The sequence below is a fragment of the Phocoena phocoena genome, chromosome 9 (assembly GCF_963924675.1).
Source record: "Phocoena phocoena chromosome 9, mPhoPho1.1, whole genome shotgun sequence".
Classification (NCBI taxonomy): Eukaryota; Metazoa; Chordata; class Mammalia; order Artiodactyla; family Phocoenidae; genus Phocoena; species Phocoena phocoena.
The window spans coordinates 54150085-54169555 of NC_089227.1; the positions used below are offsets into that span (position 1 = coordinate 54150085).

The following is a 19471-nucleotide window of genomic DNA, read 5'->3' on the forward strand; positions in this document are numbered from 1 at the left end:
TTAGTTGACCATATGACAATGATGGTCAACAAATTTTTGACCTGCAAAAATGGCAATTTCATGAGTCAACCTTTATATTAAATTGTGATAATATTTTAAAAATTAAGCAAGGGAGAATAGGTAGTAGGGTGTATGGGAAAGTGAGCACAGAGAGGGTTACAACTTAAAACAGGGCAATCAGTGTCTAAGTGGTAGAATTATATGAGATTGTTTTTCTACTCTTTCATTATTTTTCAAAGGAGCATGCATTCCTTCATAATGAGTTTTTTAAAACTTTATGACATTAAAATTGCTGAAAAACTGAAATGAGTCATACAAACATATAAATTTTAGGGTATTTACATCAAGCAGGAATATAAAATACAGATCATATTAACACAATCTTATTCACGCCCTATGAAATTAGGGTAAAATACAGTGTGGTATAAAACATCTAATATTTATGTTCTAAGCCATAAATTTTAAAAGTAAGAAACTATTTTAATGAGTATTGTAGAAATACAACTTATGTTACATTTTTTAAATGTGCATGATCAAAGAACAAAACACTCCCATTGTTAGATCACCCAAATAACAGACTGCCATCTAACACATGCTTTTCAGTATTTAAATTGTTTGTGAAACAAAAATGTGGGGAGAGGGAAGCACTACTTACAAAATGTACCTACCTACAAGGCAGCTTAATTAAAAAATAAACTAATATATAACTTAAACACTAAAACAATTAACTATGGTATGATGACAACTTTGTAAATAAATTCCAGAAAAATTAGGATACTAGTAAAATTAATTATTAAATTAATCTATTAAACATAGACTAAAATCTAAAAGGAAGAAGTGAATTCTCCTGAATACTGATTGACCTCGCTCAATAATCTCAATAGTGCACATGTGCCCTTTCCTCAAAGGAAATCTCTAAACCAGCACTGTGCAACAGGACTTTCTGCAATGTTGGAAATGTTCTGCCTTGTCCTATAAGGTAACCACTACCTACACATGGCTACTGAGCATTTGAAATGCGGTTCATGCAACTAAGAAACAGAATTTTTTATTTTATTTTAATTATTTAATTTTAATTTAAACAGCCGCAAGAGGCTAGTGGCTACCTACCCAGATAGTACAGCTCTAAGAACTGCCTCTTGCATCCTTTTTTTTATTAACTCAGAGTCTTCCACCTGGCTGATTCCCCACTGTAGACAAACTAGCCTCTAGTTCTCACTCTCGGTCTACCATACTGTCCTCCTGGCCTCAAACTTTCTTCCAAAGTTGTTGCATAGCTGATTTCAGCAAAGCTGTGGTCCAGTACTGCTCAGCTCAGAAACACTGGCTGACAGAGCCCTGGTCTCTTCCTGCTTGCCCAGGATAAGAAGTGGGATACTAATGCTTTTTTTAAAAAGTAATAGACAACTAAATGTCCTGTAAGACTTCTTAGATACTAACCCAGAGGGAAGAGATTAAATCCAGTGATTTATCAAAAGCCACTCCCAAACTTAAAACTCTACTATCCCAAACCTAAAATTCTAGGTAATGACAATTTCCAAAATTATATAGTATTTACAGAATAATTCCAGTACCTTAAACCTTACAAAACTCAACTCCCAAATCAAAGCATCTAATGGCATCATTTGGAATCACACTATCATGCAACCAGTCCCCCGACTCACTGAGCAAAAAGGGTAACTTACCTTTTCTGCTGTTCTTAAGAAAGATGTTTTAATACTCAAAGTATTATTTTCATAATTTATTGTCATTCATAGGAACTTAGGTCATCTATATCTTTATGCAAAATATTGGAGTAAATCTTTCCCTCAATTTTACATTCTTAAAGCTGTTACAGTTGTTCAAGTTCAAGCGGATACCCATTTTCTGTTATTTACCAGACTTTATAACTTACAGTCAATAGATACAATAGTTTTAAATATAGTATTTAACTGATATTAGAAAACAAAGTAAAATATACTAAGAAAAAAATTTTCACAGCAGGATAAGAAACTGGATTCAATGTGTATCTGAAAACAGTGAATGCAGCTCAAGAAAAACTTACTGATTTAGCAGGACATCAAGAATAAACGATGTTCCAAAGGCACCCAGCAGGAAGCTTGCCTGGTCAACGTGAGTCAACTGCAATATCAGAAAGATAAAAGGTATTTATTATTCAGCCATAGAGATCAAATGATAAGCACTTCTCATGATCATTTGAAAGTTTTATAATAAATTAGAAAAACAGTTCAACATAGAAATTAAATAAAAACAGAGTAAAATTTGCACCTTCTTAGAAGCTATTCACTAATCTAAAGTAAAGTACCACTTAATCAAGAAGGGCAAGTACCCTCCCTTTCTGCTTTATCTCAAGTGGTTAAACATTTCATTTCCAAGAAGACTGAACTACATTTCATTCTGTTTTAGATGACTGACTCCTTTAAAATTAAGCTTTGTAGATTAAAAAAGAAATAGGGAAAATATGTTCAATACAAGAGTAAATTAAGATGATGAATGTGATCTATTTACAAGGAGGACATCTAAACTTCTAAAAAACCCTTTTCATCCTATCTCAAATACATACTTTCGAAGTAATAGTTCAGTTCTAATTTACCAAATGTAATTTCATAGAGGTTTCCACAATTTCCTAAGAGAAAAACTGAGCCTCTGCCCATCTACTGCAAACATCACCCATCTAAAGTTTATTGGGAAAAAAATCACTGTTTCCTATGCCAATCTAGGGACTCCCAGAGAAAATCACAAGGGACTCTAAAAAACATACAGTGTTACCAATAACATTAATATTAGCGTATTGAATAACCACATGTAATAACTGAAAAGAAAGGAGGAAGGAAGCAGAACTATTTATTTTGACTTCCCATATTAACAGTAGCTATACCTGAGCAGTAGAACTATAAATTTTTTGGTTCATATTTGTCTATAGTATCCAAAATTTCTACAATAAACATGTATAATTTCTGCAGTGAGAAAAGCAAACATACACTATTTTAGAGATATAAACCATCTGAGCAACTGTATTTATGTAGCAAGTGAGGCAGATGGTCGTGCTGCTCCCGGAGAACCAACGCATCTTAGGAAGGGACATTCTAGGATTCTGTGGGGCACAAAGGGCACCTCAATCATACCTAGGATTTTCACACTCATTAACCTATGGTATCAGGAGAAAGGAGAGTGCTTAATAATCATAAAGTTTTCTGGAAACAAAGGATAACCTTTCCATTTAAAAATCTTTGAAATAAGTGGGAGTGGGAGAATGCCACACCTCAGTTGCTAACACATTCCAATCCTCGTGAAACCGCAAGAATGAAGAACTATCTGGATACTTCTTAGCCTCATTAAACATCCAACCCTAACTCTTCACTCTTCCCAATTAACACCCAGGTTATCACCAGATTCTGGCTTCTTTTTTCTTTTTATGATGGTTCTTGGATCCACACTTTACTCTTTATTTCATATCTGCCACAGTTCATATCCTCCCTGATTTTCCTAAAACTGACTCCTTACCAAAACCCCAAATGTAAGTCCTATATTTTCTACTACATCAAATACAAACTTTCTCTCTCTGCATATCAAGATCCTCCACAATCACCTCCCCCCACCCCAGACATAACAGCACACAAGTTCCCAAGGACCCACCCATATCCCATTCACACTCAGTTCTCTCTTCTACTCTTTAATTCCACAAACTATGTGCATTCCAACTCTTTCTATAGCTTTCATTCATCACTTGTGCTTTTCCAAACCAGACCCTGGGGTAGTGATCTTCACCATGGCCATTTCCCAGAAATGGCCCTATTCATCCTTCAAGACTTAGATCAAGTTCCTTTTTGTATTAGTCTACCCGGGCTACCATAAGAAAGTACCACAGACCGGATGACGTAAACAACAGAAATTTGCTTTCTCACAGTTCGGTAGGCTGGAAGTCCAAGCTCAAGGTGTTGGCAGATTTGGTTTCTCCTGAGGCCTCTCTCCTTGGCTTGCAGATGGCCACATGGTTTCCTCTCTATGCATGTGTACCCCAGGTCTCTCTCTCTCTCTCTTTCTCTCTCTCTCTCTCTCTCTCTCTCTCTCCCCTAAGGATATCAGTCATATTGGATTAGCATCCACCCTTACAACTTCATTTAATCTAATTACCTCTTTAAAGACCCTGTCACCAAATACAGTCCCATTAGCATTAGGGCTTCAATATATAAATTCTGGAGGGGACACAATTCAATCCAAACTTTCCTCTCCCAGGAAGTCTTCCCAAACCCTTTTAGCTTCCTTCTCTCCTCTTCCTCAATACGGTTCATTTTGATATGAGGGCCTCAGTACTGACCAGCATCAGGTATTCAATAAGTATTTCCTGACTGACTGACTCATTTGAGGGTTTGTTTGATCAATCACCTGGATGCACACATGAACAACAATTACACAGCTATAAATTACCTGCTTACAGAAATGCCATCCTTCCATCAAGTTGTTCTTAATGCCACCTCAATGGATAATTTCTTTTCTCTAAAAGCTCTTTGAGTTTCCTGAAGTGCTAACAACCATGTTTGGGAACAGCCTGAGGAAAGCTCTGTCTCAATTAAAAAGAACCTCTCTCTCCTCCATTCTTTCTCAGCATTTATTGTGAACATGCCAGAGGACACATGTTATTCATCACGGCATCATGATTACAGCCTAGATCAAAAAACATTACTATTCTTTTTTAGCAAGATATTTACTGTTTGCATTAATTCTGTCTAATTCTTATATTTTCTTTTTCCTGCAGCTTCAGTTTACATCTGGTATTTTACTTTATTGATCTCATCCATTTCCCAAGGAGAAACCCATTATGTAAATTCAACAGAAAATCTATTGACAGCATGTTTAACTGCCGTTAGTGAAAAATGTTTGCATTATTGATAGTAATAGGAACGGGATTATATTAATATTGTTTTAATGTAAGGAAGGCTTCCTTAGACTGTATACAGATTGACTCATTCAACAAACATCTTCTGAGAGTCTACCAAGTGCTGGGAACTCTTCTGATCTGGGGGGCAAGATGAAGAAGACTGATCATGTTTCCGCTCTAGTGGGGCTTATCTTCTAGGGGAAGGAGATAGAAAGTGACAAATAAAATGACAGAAAATGAACAATTAGATAAAAAATAAACTTAGAATATAAATACATTGTTCTCAGATTTAATAAAACAGGGTAAACAGGTAACCAGGGTAGACAGGGTTCTAGGTGGTATGGAGGCCTCTCTGAGGAGATGACATCTGGATGATTAGAAGGGATCTATGGCAGACAGACTGACGGCCCCAAAGATGACCACACTCTAATCTCTGGAACTTGTGAACATGTTACCTCACACAGCAAAAGGGACTTTGCAGATGTGATAAAGTTAGGGACCCTGAGATGGGGAGAGTATACTGGATTATCCAGGTGGACCCAATGTAGTCACCAGAGTCTTATAAGGATCAGAGTCACAAAAGGAGATGTGATAATGGAAGTAGAGATTAAAATGAGGTTAGGAAAAGGCCACATGCCAAGGAATGTTGGCAGCCCCCAGAAACTGGAAGAAACAAGGAACAATTTTCCCCTAAAGCCCCCAAAAGGAGCACAGCCCTGAGAACACCTTCATTTTAGCCTTTTAAGACCTAATTCAGGCTTCTGATCTCTAGAACTGTAAGAAAATTCATTTTAGTTGTTTTATGACATTAAGTTTGTGGTATAACGTGTTACAGCAGCAATGGGAAACTAATACAGCATCACTGGCAATGTCCCTGAACATTTAGAAAAGCAACTCCAATAACGAGTTGATTGCATCAGTGTTCAATGTCATTTTCCTCCGTGGCTGGGTTAAAACCAAGGCACCTGCACCAGTAGAACTGACACTCATGAAGGCAAAAGGATCAACTCCAAACATAGGACTTCCCAGCCAAAACAAATTTGCAGTAGTAATCACGAAAATACATGTTAGCTTGGTTTCCTTGCATTCTGGATGGTCATCTACCAATCAGGCACCTGCCATCCCCAAATGTCTGACTTAACAAGTCGGCTGAAGAGAAGAAACATATTTACTTCTTTAGGTTATCTTGGAGAAATTATAAATTAAGTAGAATTACACTGAAATCATGCAATTAACAATCCAGCTTATTATTCAACACCTTAATCTTAGACCTTCTTAGCTTCTTAGCTCAAAAGAAAAGAAAATGTTTAAGAGAGAACTAGTCTAATCAGGATTTTCCTCTTTATTTTGGTGGGGGAGTGCCTAACATATATTGACCCCCCAAATTCTAATATCTATTAACTAATATTAGTTATTATTTATTAGATATCTAATATTTATTAAGAAGATTATTTTTATTAAGAAGATTATTAAGAAGATTAAAAGGTAGTAATGGCTCTTAGAGACACTTGAAAATTATTATTATTTTGCACAAATGCATTTTTTCAAATTACTATATAAGAATGACTTGTGATTTTAAAATCTATTAACCAAATGCTTTATTACCCTAGAATAACCTAGAGGTCATATAATACACATCCTTATTTTACAAATAAGGAAACTGAGGCATGTGGGTAAATGTCATTTCCAAATCACCCTGTTTGGTAGTAGGGCAGCATTTCACCTCCTGGCAGGCCTCTTCCATACTGCTTCATCTTTGCTATCATTCTGCAGTTTGGAGGTGCTTGCAGGTTTTACTGGGTTCTAAAGAGCACTTCTAGAGCAGTTAGAAGAAAATCAAACCATGAAAAACAACCTTTGGAACTCTGACTTCATCAGAAAAGTCAATAACATTATCACACCTGACACAAAGCACAACCTTAGAAATTAAGCATTATACTTTACAATACACATGGAAATCCATTTTTTAAGGAAAAAAATTAAACAGGTATGGTAAAGTGTGTGTGTTTTAAGCAGTGAGGCTGATTTTGATCATAGCTGTGAAAAAAGATTGAGGGAGAAAAAGGCAAAAATATAAAATAACTATCGAGATGGCAAGAAAACTTAATAAATCAATATAATTACATAAGGATAATTTAAATTTCAAAAATGAATCATAGAATTTTAGGACCAGAAGAACCTGATACAATCCCCAGATTGAGGCCTCTTTATTATCCATGGGCAATAGTTGAAATTTAAATGTGAAGTTAATATAACCCTCAAGCTCCTTATGCATTTTGCTTCTTGACAACCTGTCTTTTTCTCCTCACATCTCCTAGAGCCATGAACTAGAGCAACCCTACATATTACAAAGAGCAGATATAAATGAATTTTTCAAGCTTGTCTTACTTACAACCTTTTTTTTTTTAAAAGATTTTGTTGTTGTTGATGTGGACCATTTTTAAAGTCTTCATTGAATTTGTTACAATGTTGCTTCTGTTTTACGTTTTTGGCTTTTTTTTTTGGCTGCCAGGCATGTGGGATCTTAGCTCCCCGACCAGGTATCGAACCCGCACCCTGCATTGGAAGGCGAAGTCTAAACCACTGGACGGCCAGGGAAGTCCTTACAACCTTTTTTTAAAGCAAAGATGACACTAAAACTGTCATGGTAGAATCAGAACTTTGACACAAGGAGAAAGACAGGTAGTTTGGGTTTTTAATTAAGCCCAACCTGAATAATGAATCAATGAATATCAGTGGCGTGGGAGTATTACTAAACAGTATTATACAACAGGATAATTCTGAAAATAATTTACATAATTAAAACGAAGTCTTCAATGTATGTAACAGAATATTTAGCTATTCTGCATCCTAAATTCTTCTTTGCCATTTGATTGCTTCTATTTAGTTTTTTAAAAACTACAAGTGTAATTCCTGGTATCAAATACTTTGAGGTCAGTAAAAAACAAAATACCAATAATTACTTTTAACTATTTTGCCTGGTCTTCTACATCAGACAAGGCAACTGAAGAATCACCATAACCTGACTGTAATTACTCCATTGCCTTATGTGGACTTCTGACAAAACAGTTCAAACAGACTGATACTACAACCTATTAAGATTCCTCATTCTAGAATTTCCTGTAGCCACATCAACAATATTGTTTTCCCCTGTCTGTTACTTACGATATGGAACTTACTGAAGCAGAATTGTATAACAATGGCCTTTTTTAACAGAGGATTCTACCAAATAGATCTACCTAATACATAAATTAGCACAATACATATGTAAGAGCATTAGTGTTTTCTATTCATAATTGTATATCTATGACTCTATGTTAAATGTCTCCCTCTTTTCATGTGGTCAACTCAATCATGTCCATAGTTGTCATAATCTGTAGCATATATTGAACTTAATTTACATATTAGCTTTAACAAAAAGGCTCTTAGAATCCAACCTTCTATATTTAGTATTGCAAGAACCAAACAGTGTCCAGCAACAGGACATTTTTAAACAAAATGAAAGAAAACAAAAAAGCATAGCCTTTAAAGCCAGGCAGAACTGGGTTTGAATTCTGGGTCTTCCATTTATTAATGGAACAAACTAAGGCAAATTGTTTAATGTCTCTGAACTGAAAGTCCTTGTCTCTAAAAGACCAAAAATAATAATACACACTCTGTAGCTTTATTGTGAAAACTAAAGGATAAGTTACAATCCATTCAACCTTTATGGAGCACTGACCATACCTCAGGAAATACACCAGGCTCTGGGGATACCCAGAACAGTCAGACATGGCCCCTACACCCAGGAAACTCACAGTCAAAAAGGGGAGCTGCTACACAAATTATTACAAAATATTTGAAAGTCCAATAATAGATATATGTACAAGGTATAACAGCAGCCGTCTGACTACAGGATTACAGAGAGTTGGGGAGGTACTCCTCAGACCAAGAATGCAGGGGAAAGCACTCCTGGTAAAAGACCCTACAAAGGCACAAAAATGAGAAACTCAACACACTCAGGGATTGTAGGAAATGCTATATTCCTGAGACAGAAGATGTGAGGCATCTATTGTGGGAGAACAGGCTGGAACCCCAAATGCCATAGAACTTCCAAACCAGTGGTTCTCAATCCTGATTGCATATTAGCCTTGCTCAGGAAGCTTTTTTAAAAATACCACTGACTGGGCCCCAAACTCAGAGATTCTAATTCTTTTAGTCTGGGATGGATCCTGGGCATCAATATTTTTTAAAGAGCTACGCGTGATTCTGAGGGGTGGCCAAGGGTTCAGAACCACTAGTATTAAACCATGAAAGAAATGTACTCTTTAACCTGGAAACAATAAGAAATGGATGTAAAAAGCTTTGAGATGATAGATGTTCAATAAACAATAGCTCCTTTCCCTTATCTTCACAATTTATGACAAAATATGTTTAGTTTTGAAACTGATGATCTACTTATTGAATCCCCCTATATTTCTTGCAAGTAAAATATGTTCTTTTGACAATTTACTGCCTGAATTTTGTTGTTGAGTTCAACCAAAATAATAAAAGTCTTAAAAGTTAAAAAAAACAGCACCACCAAACCAGCTTTACAACAAATGCTAAAGGATCTTCTCTAGGCAAGAAACGCAAGAGAAGGAAAAGACCTATAATAACAAACACAAAACAATTAAGAAAATGGGAATAGGAACATACATATCAATAATTACCTTAAATGTAAATGGATTAAATGCTCCCACCAAAACACACAGATTGGCTGAATGGATACAAAAACAAGACCCATATATATGCTGTCTACAAGAGACCCAGGTCAGACCTAGAGAAACATACAGACTGAAAGTGAGGGGATGGAAAAAGATATTCCACGCAAATGGAAACCAAAAGAAAGTTGGAGTAGCAATTCTCATATCAGACAAAATAGACTTCAAAATAAAGACTATTAGAAGAGACAAAGAAGGACACTACATAATGATCAAGGGATCGATCCAAGAGGAAAATAAAACAATTGTAAATATTTATGCACCTAACATAGGAGCATCTCAATACATGAGGCAAATACTAACAGCCATAAAAGGGAAAATCTACAGTAACACATTCATAGTAGGGGACTTTAACACCCCACTTTCACCAATGGACAGATCATCCAAAATGAAAATAAATAAGGAAACACAAGCTTTGAATGATACATTAAACAAGATGGACTTAATTGATATTAATAGGATATTCCATCCATAAACAACAGAATACACATTTTTCTCAAGTGCTCATGGAACATTCTCCAGGACAGATCATATCTTGGGTCACAAATAAAGCCTTGGTAAATTTAAGAAAATTGAAATTGTATCAAGTATCTTTCCCGACCACAACACTATGAGACTAGATATCAATTACAGGAAAAGATCTGTAAAAAACTCAAACACATGGAGGCTAAACAATACACTACTTAATAACGAAGTGATCACTGAAGAAATCAAAGAGGAAATCAAAATATACCTAGAAACAAATGACAATGGAGACACGACGGCCCAAAACCTATCGGATGAAGCAAAAGCAGTTCTAAGAGGGAAGTTTATAGCAATACAATCCTACCTTAAGAAACAGGAAACATCTCAAATAAACAACCTAATCTTGCACCTAAAGCAATTAGAGAAAGAAGAACAAAAAAACCCCGAAGTTAGCAGAAGGAAAGAAATCATAAAGATCAGATCAGAAATAAATGAAAAAGAAATGAAGGAAACGATAGCAAAGATCAATAAAACTAAAAGCTGGTTCTTTGAGAAGGTAAACAAAATTGATAAACCATTAGGCAGACTCATCAAGAAAAAAAGGGAGAAGACTCAAATCAATAGAATTAGAAATGAAAAAGGAGAAGTAACAACTGACACTGCAGAAATACAAGAGATCATGAGAGATTACTACAAGCAGCTCTATGCCAATAAAATGGAAAACCTGGAAGAAATGGACAAATTCTTAGAAATGCACAAGCTGCCAAGACTGAATCAGGAACAAATAGAAAATATGGACAGACCAATCACAAGCACTGAAATTGAAACTGTGATTAAAAATCTTCCAACAAACAAAAGCCCAGGACCAGATGGCTTCACAGGCGAATTCTATCAAACATTTAGAGAAGAGCTAACACCTATCCTTCTCAAACTCCTCCAAAATATAGCAGACGGAGGAACACTCCCAAACTCATTCTACGAGGTCACCATCACCCTGATACCAAAACCAGACAAGAATGTCACAAAGAAAGAAAACTACAGGCCAATATCACTGATGAACATAGATGCAAAAAACCTCAACAAAATACTAGCAAACAGAATCCAACAGCACATTAAAAGGATCATACACCATGAACAAGTGGGGTTTATTCCAGGAATGCAAGGATTCTTCAATATATGCAAATCAATCAATGTGATACACCATATTAACAAATTGAAGGAGAAAAACCATATGGTCATCTCAATAGATGCAGAGTAAGCTTTCGACAAAATTCAACACCCATTTATGATAAAAACCCTGCAGAAAGTAGGCATAGAGGGAACTTTCCTCAACATAATAAAGGCCATATATGACAAACCCACAGCCAACATCATCCTCAATGGTGAAAAACTGAAAGCATTTCCACTAAGATCAGGAACAAGACAAGGTTGCCCACTGTCACCACTCTTATTCAACATAGTTTTGGAAGTTTTAGCCACAGCAATCAGAGAAGAAAAGGAAATAAAAGGAATCCAAATCGGAAAAGAAGAAGTAAAGCTGTCACTGTTTACAGATGACATGATACTGTGCATAGAGAATCCTAAAGATGCTACCAGAAAACTACTAGAGCTAATCAATGAATTTGGTAAAGTAGCAGGATACAAAATTGTTGCACAGAAATCTCTGGCATTCCTATACACTAATGATGAAAAATCTGAAAGTGAAATCAAGGAAACACACTCATTTACCATTGCAACAAAAAGAATAAAATATCTAGGAATAAACCTACCTAAGGAGACAAAAGACCTGTATGCAGAAAATTATAAGACACTGATGAAAGAAATTAAAGATGATACAAATAGATGGAGAGATATACCATGTTCTTGGATTGGAAGAATCAACATTGTGAAAATGACTGTACTACCCAAAGCAATCTACACATTCAATGCAATCCCTATCAAACTACCAATGGCATTTTTCACAGAACTAGAACAAAAAATTTCACAATTTGTATGGAAACACAAAAGACCCCGAATAGCCAAAGCAATCTTGAGAACGAAAAACAGAGCTGGAGGAATCAGGCTCCCTGACTTCAGACTATACTACAAAGCTACAGTAATCAAGACAGTATGGTACTGGCACAAAAACAGAAAGATAGATCAATGGAACAGGATAGAAAGCCCAGAGGTAAACCCACGCACATATGGTCACCTTATCTTTGATAAAGGAGGCAGGAATGTACAGTGGAGAAAGGACAGCCTCTTCAATAAGTGGTGCTGGGAAAACTGGACAGGTACATGCAAAAGTATGAGATTAGATCACTCCCTAACACCATACACAAAAATACGCTCAAAATGGGTTAAAGACCTAAATGTAAGGCCAGAAACTATCAAACTCTTAGAGGAAAACATAGGCAGAACACTCTATGACATAAATCACAGCAAGATCCTTTTTGACCCACCTCCTAGAGAAATGGAAATAAAAACAAAAATAAACAAATGGGACCTAATGAAACTGCAAAGCTTTTGCACAGCAAAGGAAACCATAAACAAGACCAAAAGACAACCCTCAGAATGGGAGAAAATATTTGCAAATGAAGCAACTGACAAAGGATTAGTCTCCAAAATTTACAAGCAGCTCATGCAGCTCAATATCCAAAAGACAAACAAGCCAATCCAAAAATGGGCAGAAGCCCTAAATAGACATTTCTCCAAAGAAGATATACAAACTGCCAACAAACACATGAAAGAATGCTCAACATCATTAATCATAAGAGAAATGCAAATCAAAACTACAATGAGTTATCTTCTCACACCAGTCAGAATGGCCATCATCAAAAAATCTAGAAACAATAAATGCTGGAGAGGGTGTGGAGAAAAGGGAACCCTCTTGCACTGCTGGTGGGAATGTGAATTGGTACAACCACTATGGAGAACAGTATGGAGGTTCCTTAAAAAACTAAAAATAGAACTACCATATGACCCAGCAATCCCACTACTGGGCATATACCCTGAGAAAACCATAATTCAAAAAGACTCATGTACCAAAATGTTCATTGCAGCTCTATTTACAATAGCCTGGAGATGGAAACAACCTAAGTGTCCATCATCGGATGAATGGATAAAGAAGATGTGGCACATATATACAATGGAATATAACTCAGCCATAAAAAGAAACGAAATTGAGCTATTTGTAATGAGGTGGACGGACCTAGAGTCTGTCATACAGAGTGAAGTAAGTCAGAAAGAGAAAGATAAATACCGTATGCTAACACATATATATGGAATTTAAGAAAAAAAAATGTCATGAAGAACCTAGGAGTAAGACAGGAATAAAGATGCAGACCTACTAGAGCATGGACTTGAGGATATGGGGAGGGGGCAGGGTAAGCTGGAAGAAAGTGAGAGAGTGGCATGGACATATATACACTACCAAACGTAAAACAGAAAGCTAGTGGGAAACATCCGCATAGCACAGGGAGATCAGCTCGGTCCTTTGTGACCACCTAGAGGGGTGGGATAGGGAGGGTGGGAGGGAGGGAGACGCAAGAGGGAAGAGATATGGGAACATATGTATATGTATAACTGATTCACTTTGTTATAAAGCAGAAACTAATACACCATTGTAAAGCAATTAATACCCCAATAAAGATGTAAAAAAAGAAAAAAAAGGTTTAAAAAAAATAGAGAGGGAGAGTAAGAGAAGGCCAAAAAAGGAGGTAAAAGGGATTCCATCTGGTGGCCTCCCTAGATAAATTAAGTGAGGGCCAAGAAACATCTCTACAAGCACCTTAGCACACTATTTTGCGCACAGCAGACTCTCAACACACTATTAGAAAAAAAAAGGAAGGACAAGGAGCAATAGATTGTAACTCCCACGGGAATTTTTAAAGAGCTAACCATGTCGGTCTAATGAGTAACCAATTCCCATGGAATTCCTCTCTAGTCACACTTGCTCTATAATTCAAATGCCGGTTCTTGCTATTATTTGAAGTAAAAATTTTTACAATTGATGTAAACGTGTTCCACTGTTGTGGACATGCGCCTGTTTGGGGATGTATTACCCAAGGACAGAGATTATGTCATATAGATCTCAGCAGCCAGGAGCCCTAGGTGAAGCCACATACACTGCCAAAAAAAAAAAAGGCTTTTCTTAGGTGAGAGGCATTCTGTGAATTTGCCTTGCTGAGTTTCCAGTTCTGACGTCACTGAAAGCCCTCGACTCTGTGATTCCTAGCGGCAGAGGACCCCTCTCTCCAGTGGCCCCTGCTCCAACAAAATGGAGGTGGAGGGGCTGGGCCAACACTGGCTTCAGCTCTGATTTCCTCCTCTCCATTCAGGAAGTCAGGCAGCCTCATTACCTATTTATGCTCTGCTATCTTCTGATACATCAGTCTCTCCATCATCCTGGCTATTAACCGCCCATTACTAGGCCTTCATTTTGGGCCTGAACAAGAAAACACTTTCTCTCAGAAGCCTGAAAGTCGGAGCAGACCTTTACGATCTTTAGCATCCTGAGAATAATACCATATGTAGTCATATTGAGCTGTAATTTAATCTGAGTGCAAGGAACTCCAACGTTTGGATGCAACAAAATCAGCAGACAAAATCCCTCAGATGAACCAGTCCTGGGAAACAGATACTCTACCTTAACGCAAGAAAGGCTTGGGAGAAAAATTACAGGTCTTCCTGGCCTCACTGCTGACTAGACATTTGATTTTTGGAGTTACTAAAACTTTCTATGCTTCATCCTGTTTTTCCCCAAAGGTGATCTGAAAATAGTATGAATTATAGAATGCTGTGAGAAAAACACCTTATATTTTTGTTTATGGTGAAAGAGTATATAAAATCTTGTTGCAAAGAATAATGTAACTACTGAGAGTTAAATAAAACACAGGTAAAAAGAACAGAGGAGGGGCTTCCCTGGTGGCGCAGTGGTTGAGAGTCCGCCTGCCAATGCAGGGGACACGGGTTCGTGCTCCGGTCCGGGAGGATCCCACATGCCGCAGAGCGGCTGGGCACGTGAGCCATGGCCGCTGAGCCTGCGTGTCTGGAGCCTGTGCTCCACGACGGGAGAGGCCACAACAGTGAGAGGCCCGCGTACCAAAAAAAAAAAAAAAAAAAAAAAAAAAAAAAAGTACATTAAAAAAGAACAGAGGAGGGGAAAAGCAGTTAAGCTATTATATTATCAAATGAATAACTAGTCAGTTCAGCTCTAAATCGGATGATTTTAAAAGCAGGTCTGGAACTTCCCTGGTGGTGCAGTCGTTAAGACTCTGCGCTTCCAGTGCAGGGGGCGTGGGTTCGATCCCTTGTCAGGGAATAAGATCCCACATGCTGCACGGCGCAGCCAAAAGATATAAAATGAATAAATAAAATTTGTTTAAAAAAATAAAAAGAAAAGCAGGCCTGGAAATAAGTGTCATCTCTGCCAGCTGGGTCACAGTCTTTCCTGGAGGCAACATCAGAAATAGGCCAAGTCTAAAGAAGAAAATTAAGAATGGTGAGTTCTTCACATCAACATTCACTTCACCCAGTTGTTAAGGCAATGGGTTTTTGTCTGCTTGCTTGCTTAATTTCACCTTCCTTATATAGATATTAGAGGCATCTGAGAGTTAAGGCTCACTTCCGTGAAAGGGCCAGCTCCCAGTGTTTGAAGAAAGAAAAATCATGGCTATCACTGACCAAAATGCCATGATAAATAGCTGACATGTAAGAATTCCACAGTCTTTTCTTTAAGAAACAAATTTACATAGGGTAAGAAAGTTTTTTCTCTCCTAGAACTAAAGACTAAAACTACATAATTATAGAAGACTTTCTGCTCACACATATACATATATACACATGCATACTAAACCTTAGAAGGAGCAGATTCTTTCTTTAGTATCTCAACTGTTCAAGAGTTTTCCAAGAACACAGTCGAGAAATAGTAAAATACTGCAAGAGCAAAGCTCCTGCTTAAAAGAAAAAGAAGAAAAAGGCAATGTCTCTAATATCAAGAATCTTCAAAAGATATATTTTTATCTGTAACTTGACAGTCACCCACCAAAGGCTTTCTTTACTGGGACACAAAATGAGACACAAACCTTGCAAAAATATCTATTTATTTTTGGGGATTTCCCAAGTAACTAGAATGAAGATTGGTTGGAAGAACACACCAGTTATCTCAATTACCACAATTATGAAATGAAGGAAGGAATGGATATGTGTGTGTGTGTGTGTGTGTGTGTGTGTGTGTGTGAGAGAGAGAGAGAGAGAGAGAGAGAGAGAGAGAGAGAACTTGACCAATTAAGAGCAAGCATGCAGATTACCAGCCATCCCTAAGGAAACCATGTCTCAGAAATATGGAATCTTTCAATGCGTGCATAGATTAGAACATAGCAAGAATCTGCTACAGAGATTTAGTATGACATGAATCTGCCCCCAAATTCTTAAATTGATGGGCTTCCGCATACTACCAGCTGGTGTCTCCAAGCTGCTTTTAAGGGTAACTCCTTGCCCTTTAATTATAGGGAAATTGAAAGAATCCATTCATGATGCATGTTTATTAGAAAACGAATACCCAATGAGAAAATTTTTGTTAAATGTGCTGCATTACATGTATCAGATCTATAGTTTTTCTGGGATATGGACTTCAAAAGCATCTGAATCTAAAGAAATTAAAGAGTAAAAAATTTCAAACACGCTACTAGGAAATATCTAAGGGGTAGCAAAATAATGAAATTACTCTGTTGGACAAGAGTAATGAAAAAACTCTAGACATTACTTTTCCTTGCACTTCCATTATTTATTGGCACTAGTGACTACTGCCCCTTGCAATAAGTAGATCAATCGTGTTACTTAATCCTTAGCACTAAACACTTTCCCTAGAAAAGTGAAATGCCTTTTAAAAATACATTGACTGTAAATAATCTCTTAAAGCAGGAATTCTAAGAGATACTGCTATTGAGAGAGATAGAAAACCTCACCAAACCAAGTCACATTATCCATTGTACATCCAATAATGCTCGCACGTGCATGTGTGTGCATACCTGTGTATACATCATGGCAGGAATAGCTTGTAGTCAGCTGTAACCTAGAAAATAATTACTACTTAAAACAAGTAAACTCTGTAGTGCTGGTGAGTTCAACTCTAAAAAGATCTAATAGAAGGAATAACTGCTGCTCTAAAATGGAGACAGGATATAAATCCTCACTGGAGGGTCTCTAGACCTAGGACAAGGTAACAGTGTCTAGTGATGTAAAGTCAGAATCAAATGTAGACTATCCCTTAGGCCTGAAATATGTCTTCATTACAAGAAAAAACCAAGACAAAACTTCGGAGATTTCTAACTATTGTTATGACTTTGTGTCTGAATAAAAAGAAAGAAAATCCAGGTCTGACCACTCTTTTTTTCACTGGCATGAACTCGGCTCTTGATAGGAACAGTATCATGTCAAAGGTTGATGGAACTTGACCTCCTCTGTGTTAGAAACAAAGGGCAGGGAATTCCCTGGTGTCCAGTGGTTAGGACTTGGTGCTTTCACTGCTGAGGGCCTGGGTGCAATCCCTGGTCGGGGAACTAAGATCTCACAACCCGTGTGGTGTGACCAAAACAACAACACCAAAAACAAAAGATCCAAAAAACAAAAAAGATTCACAGATAGGATCACAGGGAGCCACGACCTTGTGAAGGCGCGTCAGTGGAGCTTGGGAGCCAATAGCTTGATTAGAGCCATTCATACTTCCCTCTGTTTAAACTCTCTGCCTTAACAAAAGAGTAAGCATGCAGGCGCACTGAACTGTTTTCAATGTTCCATACATGACACAGGCTTCTATGCTGTTGATGTGTTTTGACATAAAGCTGAATAAACCAAACTCTATAGTTGCCTCTATCGGGGGCAAATTACGGCAGTTTAACGAGGCCTCTGTGCCTCTGACACACTGGGTTAAAGAAAGGATCCCTACAAGATATCCTGATTCTCTTTTATAAAGGAAAAATTCTGGGCACAGCCTTTCTTTCTGTTCGTTTTATAACAGCTTTTGTTTGTTTGTTTCTTTTTACTTCTTGTTGCTCTGAAGCAAATGAATACTTTGAAGTAACACAGAAGTCACTTTTCAATTCATTTATTAATTGAAATGTCTTTTTGGGAGAAAATGGGAGAATGTCTTTACTTCTAAGAAGTGTGTACGTCGTCACTCTGAACTACCCCACTGAGCTTCTGGGAAGCTGCCTCCTGGCAAAGCCTCCTGACCAAAATGTTCCCTAGATCAGCAAACTGCCGCCAAGCCATCCTTTCTGTCCTTCTCTGGCTTCCCCTGCAGGTCCCATCCCCTCCCTCACCACCATCACGTCCTGAACCCTACCTGTGCTCAGGACTCCATGAGGACCATAGCGGATGTTATGAAAGATACAACCCCTGCCCACAGATCTGTATGGTCTGGTAAAACATGTTACTCTTGTACAAGGCAGTGACATAATCCAGTAGTACTAAACTCTTTTGTCCTGAAGAGTATCCCCTCTCTTTTAGAACCGTGAGCAGTTACTTATGAAAAGCGGCAGAGGGTAAGTGGCTAAGACTCCAGATTCCACAGCCAAATTTCCTGTTTCAAATTCCACCCCTTCCCAAACTGAACAATCTTGGGCAAGTCATTTAAGCTCCCTGTGCCTCCGTTTCTCCATTTAGTAAATGGGAACAACAGTATCAACTTCTGAGGATTGCTGAGAAGACTGAATACCTATAAAGTATATAGAACAGTCTAGTTCCCTCAATGTTATTTATTATTACACCACATGAGCGGCCGAAGTCTGAGGGTGCGTGACGAGAATTCTGTGTTACGTCCTGAAGTCAGAATTATTCTTGCTTCCCCCTTGTCACTTCCAGATGACAGTTCCTCTATTCCTCTCTCCTGGAGGTCCACGCCTCACCAGCTATACCACCCTCCATTCTCAACTCTGGACCAAGTGCCTCTGTATTCCCAGCATTCAGTACCTCGTGTGACACAAAGCCCATGCTCACTTACAAATTTAAAACAAATCTGACGACTCTTATCTGACAATAAGATGGAGTTGCAAACTGTAAATTAGCCCAAAATGGGAAGTATTGCTAGTTCTCAGGAATATAACCCTAACAAAGGTTGCTTTCATACCGTCAGTTAAACCCATTATTTTATTGGGTTCTTTGTTAGTTCTCCAGTAGTTTATAGGCACTATCACTGTTACAGAGGGTAAAACCTTTACCAGCATATGCACTCTATTCCTTAAAAAGTTCTTACCTGTGTCCCTGTGCTCATTTTATTCAATCAACATTTGTTGGTGAGTTTGTAGCCACTTGGCTACATGACTTGAAATGTGTATTATCTATAGTTCAGAGGGAGAAGGATGGAACTTTGAGCTTTAGGGAACCTCAGTGAGTTATGTGATTC

General features: G+C 37.6%; 1 protein-coding gene across 15 annotated transcripts in view; it reads right to left on the reverse strand.

The window, feature by feature from the left end:
* Positions 1 to 19471, reverse strand: part of ADAM22 (ADAM metallopeptidase domain 22) — a 236835-nt gene that overhangs the window by 196340 nt on the left and 21024 nt on the right. For 12 of the 15 annotated variants that reach the window (XM_065883907.1, XM_065883906.1, XM_065883901.1 and 9 more), the window contains exon 3: positions 2045 to 2121. In XM_065883907.1, the coding sequence (XP_065739979.1) occupies positions 2045 to 2121 (77 nt within the window). Of the gene's footprint in view, positions 1 to 2044; positions 2127 to 16669; positions 16716 to 19471 lie in introns of all 15 variants that reach the window. The other 3 variants (XM_065883908.1, XM_065883904.1, XM_065883896.1) reach the window with 1 other exon arrangement.